Source organism: Salvia miltiorrhiza, chromosome 2 (assembly GCF_028751815.1).
Source record: "Salvia miltiorrhiza cultivar Shanhuang (shh) chromosome 2, IMPLAD_Smil_shh, whole genome shotgun sequence".
NCBI lineage: Eukaryota > Viridiplantae > Streptophyta > Magnoliopsida > Lamiales > Lamiaceae > Salvia > Salvia miltiorrhiza.
Window position 1 is genome coordinate 42,699,975 of NC_080388.1, and position 13,377 is coordinate 42,713,351.

Here is a 13,377-nt window from a genome sequence, read left to right on the forward strand (position 1 = left end):
CAAGGATAGACTTTGATAATACATTAACAACTAACATGGTTTATATCTCATACTATGAGTCAAGGTACACAAACCACAATAAGAAAAATAAACATAATAAGATTGGCTGTCTTTTTTCCTAATAGAAATGCCACATTTGTGTATAGTTTAAAGTCCCATACCCCTCAATTCTCGGTGTGTTTTAATCTAATTTTATTTCATAGAATCCAATGATAGACAAAACAAAAGCTATAATTGGGCTCAAGTTTAAACAATCTGATAAAGGAAACAAGCATACATAATGCTCTTATACATTAGCGGGTGAGTTCATAATCTAAAAAATGTGAAGGAAAAATATTGGTCCTAACTATATATACAATTTTGGCTACTACTTCAAAATGTGAAAAAATATACATACAAATATGTGGAGTTAGAAGACAAGCAGCATATCTTTCGCCTTCTACGCCCAAATATGCAGTGTGTGTCGACTGTCGAGTACAAACAAGGAAAGAACAAGGTACAACATGAATCGCCCCTAGTGCATGAGTGTTATTGCTGTTCCTCGCCATTTCAGCTTTGACGGGGACGATCATGGTGAGAGGCGGCATCTCTAGGTGTGGCTTCCCAGAGTCTTATTTTGGGGATAATGAGTGGTCTGCAACAGAGGAGAGCAAAAACCAACTCCATCATAAACACAGTCATGCTAACCCACACAAACAGTGTTTTCTTCCAGAACCACAAGATCCTTTTTGGGAGAGGGAGTTCGGACTCAAGAGTAAGAGACGCGCTGTATATTTCCGGGATACCAGCACCGGGGGAATATTCAGCTCGCTGCTCAAGCACAACCCTTAAACATGCAGTTGGGGGGTCGCCTTCGGTGAAATCTTTGAAGTTTGCTTTCAGATACTGGGTTTCTGATGTGTAGCCGGTCAGAATTGGGGCAACCTTGAGGAAAGTAAGCAGGAGGCGGATTGACTGGCTCCGGTATTGCAGCATACATGGACGTCGTGATGTTGCGAGTATTTGGCCATCAGCAGCAAGGAAATCTACTCTGATCTTCAAGAAGGAACATGTAATAATCAGTTGAGTAAAATGACAAGCGTTCAACAAAAAATCACATTATCCCATCTAGACATTGTGCAAAAGTTGCATTAGATTGTAATGGAAGTATGTCTGCATGAAGCTTCGCTTTCAAAATGACATAGAAAAATGGTGTACGGGCTCCTTAATGGAAAGCATGTCTAAAGATCGAAAAGGCATGACAATTAATCATATTTTTTCCCCTTCACTTTGCAATAAATACAGTAGAAAGGGAGATTCCTAGCAGTGTAAACCAACTATCCATGGGTTGAACATAAAATTTCAGCGATAACCATCAATACGAGGAGAACCAGGGAGCATTATGTGTATACAAAATCAAGAACGGATGCAAATGCAAGAACTACAAGGCAGCAAGCCTGTCTGGAAAGCTACAGATATAGTGCTCAATTAAAATAGAAATCCAATCCAGACCACATGAACAGTAAGAACTCTCAATCACAATTAAGCGGAAAATGACATCTACCAATCTGTATCTATCAACTTAGAACGACAATGGAGCTATACTCTCAGCAACTAACACCTTCTCGAACATACAACATCAAGAGGCTCACTTTACAGTAACCCCACCCATAGAAAGTTCAACATATCTGAAGACCAGATAATATCTAAGAACTTTCAACCACAACTAAGAGGTAAACAATATTTATCACTTAAATTGACAATAGAGCTATAAACTCGCAGTAACATATCTGAAGAATGTAAGAACTTTCAACCACAATTTAAGTGGCAAATAATATTTATAATTTAAACAATAGCTAAACTCTTAGCAAAACTAACAACTTCTCGAATATACATGAATCAGGCACAGTTATAAATATTCCAATACCAACACCCTTGCACTTCATGTAGGAAGCAGATACATGGCTAACGGTAAAATGCAGTCATCAATACACTCGATCACAAAAACATACGACACGAGCTTCAGGGACAGAGACAAGAACAATACACCAGCATCAAACAGATACCTGGAATATCCCAAGATGTTGGTTGTATTCAGACTCAGGCAACGTTAAAGATACAGTAACCTGCACCCCGTGATCACGTGGCACGACCCTTGATCTGCCGGACTTCATGATTTCAGGCTTCTCCACAAGATGCTTCACATCCTGATTCATCCTCACATTGGACATAATCGGCACCAATGCTACTGGGCTCTTCTCCGAATAATCGAAATTCAAGCTCCTACTCATCCTAATCGGCTCCTCCACCACCACTTTTATCAGTACTCCGCCCATCACAAACGCTGACATCAACAATCCAACCAACACAGCACACACATAAGCTGACCACAACAATCCCCAACCACATTTCAAACCAAGTTTCCAAATCGCTCGCTGTTCTTTCAACCATTCGTACACATATTCTGAAACAATTCCAAACATAAGGTTCCAAATTTTTTTCAATTGCTGAATTATATACCCTCTGAATGCCATCAAAAGCCCCAAAGGGTTAAACACAATCATGTACGAGTAATACGCCAATCGAATCGTAAACGTAAAAATTTTGACTAGCAAATGAATTTGGAAGCTGATGGGCTTGATTACTATACCGGCCAGCGTGAACAGAAGGCTCGAATTCGAGTCATCACTTCCTCTCGAGTTCGATTCTTCAACACGAGCTGCAGCGTTCGCATCCGTTATCGTCGATTTCTCTTCGCTCATCTCATTCCTCAGCAAAGCAAGTTTCGTGTCCTCCAATCCCTTCTCGTATTCCTCGAATTTCCGAGAAAGCGATACCTTTCTCTCTCTCAAGTATTTGTCCACACTTTCCGGCGTGCCGAGCTTCGCCGAGTCATCCCCAGATGATTTTTTACTCGAACGAGACCTGCGACGGCGTAGAACCGCCGGCGGCGGGGATTTGTCTTCCAGAGGTGGATAAGGGCCGGGATCTGAGATTGATTCATCACGATTGGATTCGATTGGATCGGAAAAATTCTCCCGGCAATCGTAAAACTCGAATTCGTCGAGCGCATCATGAAATGCATCTTCGTCGTCGTCGAATTGCGCGCTCGATTTCGTCTCCTCCATTTCCAAGTTTATCGCCTGAAATTTTTTTTTTTTTTTTGAGACAAAGAAGGGAACTTCATTAAATCAAGAATGAGAGTTCACAGCAACAGGAAGAACATTAAAAGAAGACAAGCAACACAAAGAATTAAGAGCAAAAGAAGCTAAAGAATCAGCAGTGGAATTTCCTTCACGTGGCGTCCAGCTGAACGCTAATCGTTGGAACGAACCTTTCAAAAAGTGAATTTCTTCGAGGGTGTCACCCAGGTAGGAAAGATCTCTATCATGTCGAGCGAGCATCCAGTAGAGTTGTTGACAATCCGTTTCTGCAATCACCTCCCGCACCCCCTTCTCCCTACACAGTTTAAGACCTTCAAGCAAAGCAAGCGCTTCCCCCTCCACCACTGAAAAAGCTCCTCTCAAAAAACCAAACCTACAACCCATCAGCTGGCCTTCCTCTTGCCTCAGAACAGCTCCAATCCCAACACCCGAACCCTCCTTCATAGCAGCATCCGAAGCAATTTTGCAAACACCTTCCCCTTCGTTGCTCAAAGTGGGAGCAGAATGATGAGGAGCAGCAACACATATAGGTTTAGACCAGAGAGCACGTTCAGCAATTCTCAAACAATCAATATGTGATAGTTCTTTATTCTGAAAGACAAGTAAATTCCTCGCATACCAACAAGCCCAAGCAAGAGAAGCAAAAAGAGCATGAACTTCATGGTGAGGGCAGGATCTAATCTTGTCAAACCATTCCACAATGGAAAACTCCAATCCTTGCACTACTGGCTGTAGACGTATGGGGGAAACAGCCCACAGAGTGCTAACCCATCCACAGTCCCGAAGAGCATGTTCCAACGTTTCCTCACAAGATCCACATCTTCTGCACAGGCCATCGATCTCAATAGCTCTGTTTCTCAGCGCCTTTGCCGTAGGGAGGCAGTTAGATAAGCATTTCCACATAAACATCTTCACTTTTGGAATGACCTCGAGCTTCCAAATCCACTTCCAGAGATCTCCGAGATAGCGTGAAGAAGAGGCTTCATCGCGGAGATTTAGCTCAACAGCCAAGTTATATCCAGATTTTACAGAGTAAGTATTAAACTTTCCTCTTGGCCAAAATGGTTTGTCAATCTCATTTGGGCGTATAGAGATCTGAGCTTGAAGCTTCCATCTGTCCCCGGGTTGCAAAATATCATTCAAAACATCATCGTTCCAACAACTACCATCCGAGTCCATCAAGTCCTTGGCACACAACTGACCATGCCTATCTTCCACTCTTACAGTCACAAATTGGCCTTTACCATCAGGCAGCCACGCATCAATCCCAATCCTAACACGAGCTCCGTCTCCAATCTTCCATGCGATACCCTTCACCAGTAAATCTCTACCAACTAGTATGCTTTTCCATGCGAAAGATGGGTAATGAGCATTACTAGACAAGAGTAGATCATTTCTCGGGTGGTATCTCGCCTTTAAAGAGCGAGCCAATAAAGAGCTTTCATTAAGAATAAGTCTCCATGCTTGTTTAGCGAGCATCGCTTGGTTGAACAAGGAGATATCGCGAAAACCCAAACCTCCATCCCCTTTAGATGTACACAACTTCTTCCAATTCCTCCAATGTATTCGCCTTTCCTCATTCTTTTGACCCCAGAAAAATCTGGCAGCTACACTGTTAAGTTGTTGACATATTTGTTCTGGAAGAGCGAAGCAACTCATAATATAGGTCGGGATTGATTGGAGAACCGACTGTATAAGAACCATTTTGCCCGCTCCCGAAAGAAATCTTCTTTTCCAGTCCTTCGCCTTTTTACGAGTTCTGTCAATCAACATTTGGAAGATCTCACTTTTGGATCTACCAATCGTGCTTGGAATACCGAGATAAGTCGATCTTGCACAAGACCGAGTGACTCTCAACCGACAAGAAAGCTCAATCTGCCTCTCTTCCACAACCCCACCACTAAAGGATATGGAGGATTTCTCCAAATTCACCAGTTGCCCCGACACACCTTCATAGTCACATATAATTTTCTTCACCAGATCAATCTCATTCACATTACTCCTCCCAAAGATTATGCAATCATCCGCGAATAACAAATGAGAAACCCTTGGTGCCGTCCTGCTTAAGCGAGCCCCATGCAGCAGCTCCTGAGTTTCTGCTCTTCTCAGCAACCCCGAGAGGGCCTCCGCACAAAAGAGGAAAAGAAACGGGGATAATGGATCACCTTGACGCAGCCCACGTCCAGGTTCAAATTGGTTCCCTGGAAATCCATTGACAAGAATACGAAAGGAAACAGAAGCCACACAACGCATAATCAAGTCCACAAAAGGAGCATTAAAACCCAGATGAAGCATGATAGACTCAAGAAAACTCCATTCGACTCGATCATAAGCTTTAGCCATATCTAGTTTAAAAGCGAAAATACCATGAGCTTTTGCTTTATTATGTTTCATCATATGAAAGATCTCAAAGGCAAGAAGAGCATTATCCGTTATATGCCGACCAGGGACAAAAGCAGACTGACTCTCACTAATGATAGAGGGGAGACACGACTTCAGTCTATTGGTAATAACTTTTGAAAGAATTTTGTAGATCACATTACAAAGGCTAATGGGCCTAAAATCAGACGGGCAAGTGCACTTTTTTTTCTTAGGAATGAGGCAGATGAAAGTGGAATTAATAGGACCAGGGGACACACCATTATTGAGAATATCAAGAAGCATAGGAACGATGTCATGCCTAGCCGAAGACCAAAAAAAAGAATAGAAAAGAGCAGGCATACCATCAGGCCCAGGGGCCTTAAGAGGTGGCATTTGTTTGAGAGCATGGGTGATCTCAGCTTGGGTGAAGGGGCGGGACAGCTCTGAATTCATCTCTTCAGTAACAACAGGATTAATGGAGCGGAGAACTTCATCAGGGTTATGAGTATGGCCCGCAGAAAAGAGCGTCTGAAAGTGATTTCTAAACACCTCATCCATCTCCTCATTCTTACGAGTTTTTGTACCATCCGGACGCTGAACCTCACGAATATGATTCCTCTTTTTCCTTCCCTCAGCAACCTTGTGAAAAAACCCCGTATTTCTATCTCCTTCCGCCATCCAATCTGCCCGCGATCTTTGTTTCCACATCAACTCTTCCTGTTTTAAAAGTTCATCAAGTTCATCCTCTAACCGCTTTTGCTCATCCTTTGAAGTAGCTTCCCTATGAACTGTCTGCAACTCCGCCAAATCTTTCCTAATCTTCGAACACCTTTTCCTCACATGACCAAAGACATTCTTTTCCCAAATTTTCAGTTCTCTGCCCATTTTCTCAATTTTATCCCGAATATCCTCCGTCGTAGTCACCAAACTGCCGTCTGTCCATAAGTTCTCACAGAAAGGCTTACAGCTCTCATTGCGCAACCACATTGCTTCAAATCTAAACGGCTTAGGCCGATTCACCGTCTCCTCTGAATTCTTCTCAGGGCAAAGTAGGAGTGGGCAGTGATCGCTTGATTTTCTAAGAAGATGATGGACTTCAAACCCCGGGAAAGAAGACATCCAACTTTCACTACCAAAAATACGATCAAGGCGCTCCACAATATTCGCATCCCCTTTTTGATTGTTCGTCCATGTATACGGGTCACCCAAGAAACCCAAATCATAGAGACCACACACCTCTACAGTCTCGCGAAACTTATCAAGTCTGGAATCCGCTTTCAAATGACCACCGCGCTTCTCGAAGTGGAACATAGTTTCATTAAAATCACCTCCGCAAATCCATTTGTCAGAGACTTGGGGAAGAATGGAGAGCATAAGCTCCCACGTGAGATAATGTTCATCAGTAACACTCCACCCGTACAAACCACAAAAATCCAATGGCTCGTGTTCTCCATCATCCAGAGACGCCAAGACATGATGAAAAGAATGTGATTTGATATTAACCAACAGATCGTCTACCCACATCAAACAAAGACCACCCTTACGTCCACCATTCGTACAATCACAATCAACAGAGAAAAACTTACTGAAACCAAGTTGAGGGAGAATACAACACCAATCCTCCTGCAAAAGTTTTGTTTCCATCAAAAAAATCACCTCGGGCCGCTTATGTTTGGCTAACCAAACCAAATGACGAACTGTCGAAGGGTTCCCAAGCCCCCGACAATTCCAAACAAGGGAATTCATTGTGCTCGGCGGGATTGCTCCGAGGCAATCTCCGCCGTTGATGCACATGAGGGGGATTCAGATTCCAACACAGTACACTTTAGTTTTTTCTGAACAAGCTCCAGAACTTCAGGATTTGTCGAAGGAGTATTACATTCCTCCTCGCATAAGTAACGCTTCTTCTCAAAGTCGCCACCCACTCCATCAAGTATAGGGAGGGCAGAGGGGTTCCGAGCCCGACGTTTCCACTTTTTTCCACTTTTATCAGCAAACTCAGTACCCTGAGTAAGGTCAGATGAGGGCGAGAGTGTTGGGTTAAAGGGGATATGATGGATATTGAGTAGCTTCAGAAGTTTGGGAGTTGGAGTGAAAGAAGCTGCTTTGGAAATGATAGGCTCGGATGAGGAGCTGATTTTAGCATGATTAGGGGATGGGTTTGAAGGATTGAAAGGTAGTTGCATGATGTCCAAGATTGAAGGATCAGGAGGGGTGATAGTAGGCAATGGGAAGGTGGTGTGGGGAAGAGTAGTGGAGGGGTGTTTATGAGTATGAGAGTCCGTGTGTTTCAGATGAGAGGGAGAGTTGTTTTTATGGGCCGTAGTATTGTCAGTGTGATCAGAAAGGACTGGGTTGAAAGATAGAGGTGGTGAGCGAGGTTTGCGCAGGGGATTACGGGTTGGGACAAAGGGTGGGGGTGGTATGTTTGGCGCAGAAAAGAGACATTTGGGTGTAGAGGATTCAGGTTGACGGGTAGACCGGATGCGTTTCAGAGGGGAAGCTTTGAGGATAGGACCGTATAAGAGGTCTTCAAATTGTTTACCATTACCATCATCCTCCGTTTCTTTATCACATGAGCGTGTATGATGACCAATTAGACCACACCGGTAGCAGAAAATGGGGAGACTTTCATATTTCAGAGGAATCCACAGATGTTGACCTTCAAAAGAAATAGTTATTCCTCGCAAGAGAGGCATTGATATATCCAAGCTGATTTTGAAGCGAGCAAAACACCCAGCAAAATTCACCTCCGTATCTATATCTTCCACAACTCCAATTTTCCTTGCAATGCACCGAATGATGGTTGGACTTGTGCATTTCATTGGTAAATCGTACGCCCTGACCCAGAAACTTCCTCGGTTAATTTTTATGCTTGAAGGTTGCGCTGCTCCATTAAGTTCAGCAATGGCGAACAAGTGTCCGTCAAAATGCCAAGGTTGTCTTTTACAAACCCACTCTCGATCCTCATTAGTTTGAAATGAGAACAGGAATAGATTCTTCCGCCACTCCCTCGCACTGAACTCGTTTTGTGTTTTCCAAGATTTTTTCATAATTTCCAGCAGGTGAAAACCATTTGGGGATTTAGCACAAATCAATTTCCCCACCAGGCAAAAGTTTTTCTCCTTTGACTGAACTCCTTCTTCCTCACCATCCCCTGCAATCTCCACAATCTCACACTCACGATCAGTACGCATCTCATCTCCGGCCGCAAACTCATAACCCCAAGATGCTTCACCGCGCTCCATAACCTGCAGAGAACCAACAGAGAACCAAAGACAGAAAAAGGAGAGACGCCACACGACCCCCACAGCAAACCGCACCGAGAGGAAACAAAAAAAGAAAAAAAAAAAACAGAGGGAAAGAAAAGGGGGAGAAGACAGAGGGAAGCAAAACCCAAAATCAGGGGAAGACCGGACAAGATCGGCGCCGGCAACAAGGAAGACCGAAACAGAAAGCTCACAAAGAGGACCAGCCTCTAGCAAAACACTAGAGAACACCACCCTAGACGCCTAGGGAACTGTTAAAGAAGAGAGAGTATCGCCTGAAATTTGTATGTGGGAAAATTTGCCTTTTTTTCTTCGGTTGGTATTATACGTCGTGCATCAGGAGTTGTACATGGCAATTTCGTGGCTGTAGGGAGAAAACCGGTTTTTAGCCACGAAATATAAAATTCAAAAAATAAAATAAAATCACACCAGCTCAAGAAAATAAGATAAATTGCAAATTCAATATTTCAAACTAAGGCAAGCTCTACTAGAAGGTAAATACCGTAAATTTGAAATCTAAAACATAAAAATTATATTTCCTCCATCGCATAAGATTACTTGGGGATGACACAAATTTTTAAAAAATATTTGTAGGTAATATGTTGAGTAGTATAAATGATCCACTATTTTTTTTAAAAAAATAATATGTGTGATAGATAATGTGTGAGATTAAGTTCAGAAATGAAAGTGAGTATTTTTTTTCTAGGACCCATGAAAGTGAAAAAAAATTCTAGTTTCTTATGGAAGGAATGAAGTATTTTAATCCAATCAATCAAATCCTCCTAGAAATTCAACATATTTTTTAACATAATTTTATTTCAATGATTCCATAAATTTCAAATAATATAAATTCAGAAGGCTTTCCACCATTCAAATGCTCATTTCTTCTTTGCAAGTATTATTAAATTTTAAAAAAATATATTATTTTGTATGAGTTATTTTATACGAATGAACAATGAAACGAAAATGAAAAAGGTCATTCAATATATATAGCATATACGTGGAATGAGAGGGTGCTAGTGGGCGCAAGTTCGTTTAGCATCTTATTGGTGAAGCCTCTTTCTTCCTTTTATTTTTGAAAGGGATATTGTGAAGCCTCTTATTAGAGATATATTTGGTATAATTTGAAATTCGTAGACTATTACATAAAATAGAATTATTCAAAAGACAAGCTCAAATAACTGTTACAAACTTCAAGTATATAAAATTACCCAATTTTATCAAAATTATTCAATTATTCAAATTCATGCACTATATAATCACTTCAAGTTTGTTGAGCGTCTTAGCCCAATATTCTCTCAGACGGTGCCAGTTGTTGAGCGTGAAATTAATCGCAACAACAAAAAGATAAAAACACGAGAAAATAACATCAAAAATTTTACATGGTCTGATCGTAAAGATCCACACCCACGGGATGTCATCAAAAAATATTCCCTATCGATGATCCAATTTCTTAATTCATGCAATTTGGGCCTCAATCTTGTTACAATAATCTATATTTTGGGGCTGAGTCGTCAAGACTAGCACGGAGCTGGGCTGTTAAGGCTAAGACAAAATTAAGCTCCAAAGCTGACCAAAGCTAAGCTGCAAAGTTGAGCTCTAAGGTTGAGCCAAAGATAAGCTCCAAGGCTGAGAGCTTGAGGCAAAGCTAAGCTACAAAACTGAGTCGCTAAGGCTGAGTTGACTGGGCAACCAAGGCTAATTTTTTGCTCTCATTCATATTTTTTACCCGTTATACGTGATCCAAGCAAGTGAGCATAATTTCGTCCACATAAGTATATACACTTATAACTTTAAAAGTGTGGGCTTACCCCCTCAAAAAAAAGTGTGGGCTTACTAACCTAATCTTACTTTGCAAATATAACTCACTTGTCAAACTTGTGTGGTAAAACTGAGCTTATGATGATGCACCACCTTGAATATTGAGTCTTACAAGACGAATGTTAACTCTTCATGCTATAATAGTACCGTTGCCTATTCAAGGATCTCTAGGTCTACCTATTCTCGTATTTTTGTTAAAAATCAAAATTGCTTACAAAATCAAGTCTTTTGATTTTGCATTATTAACTTTCCCTTAATCCTCATGTCAACACATAAGATCACATCATCTCAATTACCTTGATATCTTTACTAGATTAATTCAAGTTCATGCTTTCTAAGTTTTGTCACATAATCATGCATCATAATGTCACATAAGCGATAACTTGGGTTCAATCATTAATTCTATGAAAAAGAAGTTTGACAACACTTTATCTTCAAGAGACTGTTCTAAAGTTGATATAGATTCTTATCCGGAGCTCCAATGGAGACTCTAGTGATCATTCTAGAAATTAGGTATTACAAGGTTTAATCTCCACTTTGAATCGACTAAATCAAAATTCAAACGAAAAAGTTGCGACTCTTCAAAGATGGGCTCTTGGTAAGAAAAATTCTGAAAGTTCAAGTTTCTAGAATTGGGCTCTCTTGATGGGCTTTATTCAAAAATTTATATCTGTCAACCCTAAGTTTCTTTATGGACCAAAGGGTCAATACACAAACTAAGATGAGGGTAGAAACTTCTCCACTTGGAATCAATCCAATAAGATGTGTGGTTTATGATATATTTAGCTTTAAAAAGTGGTGCTTACAAGTAAAAATATGAAATTTGGTACATTAGCCCAAAAGATTTTAAATATTACACTGTAGAATATTGGGCCCAAAACTAGGCTTTTGATTTTGCCCTTGCCTTCCCAAAGTCGTAGGTTGAACAAAATCTATTGGGAGGTTCACTGGGCATCATCCAACTTCAAAAAATCATTCTAGCCGCTCGTCTCATCCAAAAACTATGAGGATGGCTGCTACAAAAAGATATAGAAGTATATTTTAACATATACAAATTTCAAAAGTTTTTACCAAATATTGTTGGGCTTATAAAAAATTTGAAAAAGGTCTATCAAAAAGGGAGTTATTTCGAGCAATTATTTTTAAAAAGTCGAAAACTATTCATATGAGCTTGAAAACATACAACCTTTTATACAAGGTAGAAAAATATTGAAATACTTATGATAAAATATTTAGAATTTTTAGAGGCTATTTGGTCAGTTAAAATCCCCTCACAAAACATTGCTTTTGCAGTGAGCCTTCAGCTGATTTTGAGTTTCACTCCAAGCTCGATTTTCTCGTTCAACACATCTAAACCATATATCTGTGCATATAACACATCAATATGTGTAGTAACTCATATAAATACACCATTGAAACAAGCATGCTCATCAACACATTAACTATATAAGGTGAAGTAAAAATACTTACCATCGTCGCTATTCTCTTCACTCTAACTTTGGACCCAAAAATCTTCACTCTAGCTCTCAACCTCGGCTTCTTCTACATATGAGGTGTGTTTGTTTTCGATAGAGAGATGAGTCAGGGAGAGAGTGATTTTCGATCCTTTCTTTCTTTCTTTCTTTCTTTCTTTCTTGCTATTTGAAGTGTGAGTGAAATGAAGACAAGACAAGACCACAAATGCCTGCCAAGGGGAAGGGAAAAATCGAAAAAGATGGGGGGGAAGGGGGGGAGAGGAGGGAGGGAGAGAGTTGATGGATTTAAAATTCACCAATGCATGGAGGATTTGCTAGCACTCTTCCATAATGATCATTCTCTTCCCAACACACCAAACCATGTTAAGTAATGATGGGTTTCTTTTAGGGCTTGGGTTTCTGAGTTGGGCTTTAAACAATTAAATGAGCCATAATTCAAATTGTTGGGTTGAAAATTGGACTATATTATTTTAAATAGGTTGGCTGCAAATTCAGCCTACATTTGGCTCACTCACTTCCTAAATTGGGCCTCCCACTCGACCCAATGTATATGAGTACATGTTCACGCAAAAATCACACACAAGCAAGAATTATGAAAATAATTAAGACTAACACTTAATCGTTCACTTAGCGTCTAAGATGTACACTTAATCATGCTCGTGAAATGCAAAAATTTCTAATTGACTGTTGAATATATCAATAACTTAGAAAATGAGTTATACTATTTTATTCTCCATTTCAAGTATTCGACTCGTTAGACATCGTGGATTTATTTTTGTTAAGAAAAATTATTCTTAAGTACTGGGATTATGGACCTATTTTAGTATTATAATTTCTCTAAAAATAACGTTAATCTTAATTAGGATGGAATTTTGAGATGTTACTCGATTTAAATATTATGATAACTTTGGAATCATTTGTAAAAATGAGCTTAAACTTTAAAATATACGTAAAATAGCTTGAACTTTAAATTTATTTTTAAAAATAGCTCAAACCTTAAAAAATTTCATAAATATAAAGAACGGCTTAAATTATGACGAGGTGGAAGGCCCAAAATTGGTATGAAAGAAATTTTGTAAAAAAGAACTAAAATTCACCTTGTGTATTCCTAATAAAATATAAGAATTCTCTTTTCCTATTAACCTTAACCTCGCATAGACAATTTTTGTTTTTCTTAAAATTCGTGTTATTTTTACAATGACTTCAAGTTTAGGCTATTTTTTTGTATTTTTTAAAGTTCATGTCAAATTTTACAAATGACTTTAAAGTTCAGGCCATTTTTTTATATTTTTAAATATAAGTCATTTT

The 13,377-nt window shown here is 39.8% G+C and overlaps 1 protein-coding gene across 2 annotated transcripts; it reads right to left on the minus strand.

The window, feature by feature from the left end:
* Positions 1–234: 234 nt before the first annotated feature.
* LOC131013544 (seipin-2) lies at positions 235–9,191 on the minus strand. 2 transcript variants are annotated; one of them, XM_057941662.1, is made up of 4 exons: positions 9,049–9,183; positions 2,630–3,122; positions 2,046–2,443; positions 235–1,035 (listed from the first exon to the last, which is right to left on the minus strand). In XM_057941662.1, the coding sequence occupies exons 2-4, from the start codon at positions 3,105–3,107 to the stop codon at positions 550–552; spliced, it is 1,362 nt and encodes a 453-aa protein (XP_057797645.1). In that variant the 5' UTR covers positions 3,108–3,122; positions 9,049–9,183; the 3' UTR covers positions 235–549. The 2 variants fall into 2 exon arrangements, with proteins under 2 accessions (XP_057797645.1, XP_057797644.1); XM_057941661.1 differs by having other exon boundaries at positions 2,046–3,122; positions 9,049–9,191.
* Between the last annotated feature and the right edge of the window lie 4,186 nt (positions 9,192–13,377).

Coding starts and splice junctions, on each gene's coding strand:
- LOC131013544 (XM_057941661.1), bottom strand. CDS start 3,107: ATGGAGGAGACGAAATCGAGCGCGCAATTCGACGACGACGAAGATGCA. Junction 1,036..2,045: donor AACATCTTGGGATATTCCAG/GTATCTGTTTGA, acceptor TCCTTCTTGAAG/ATCAGAGTAGATTTCCTTGC.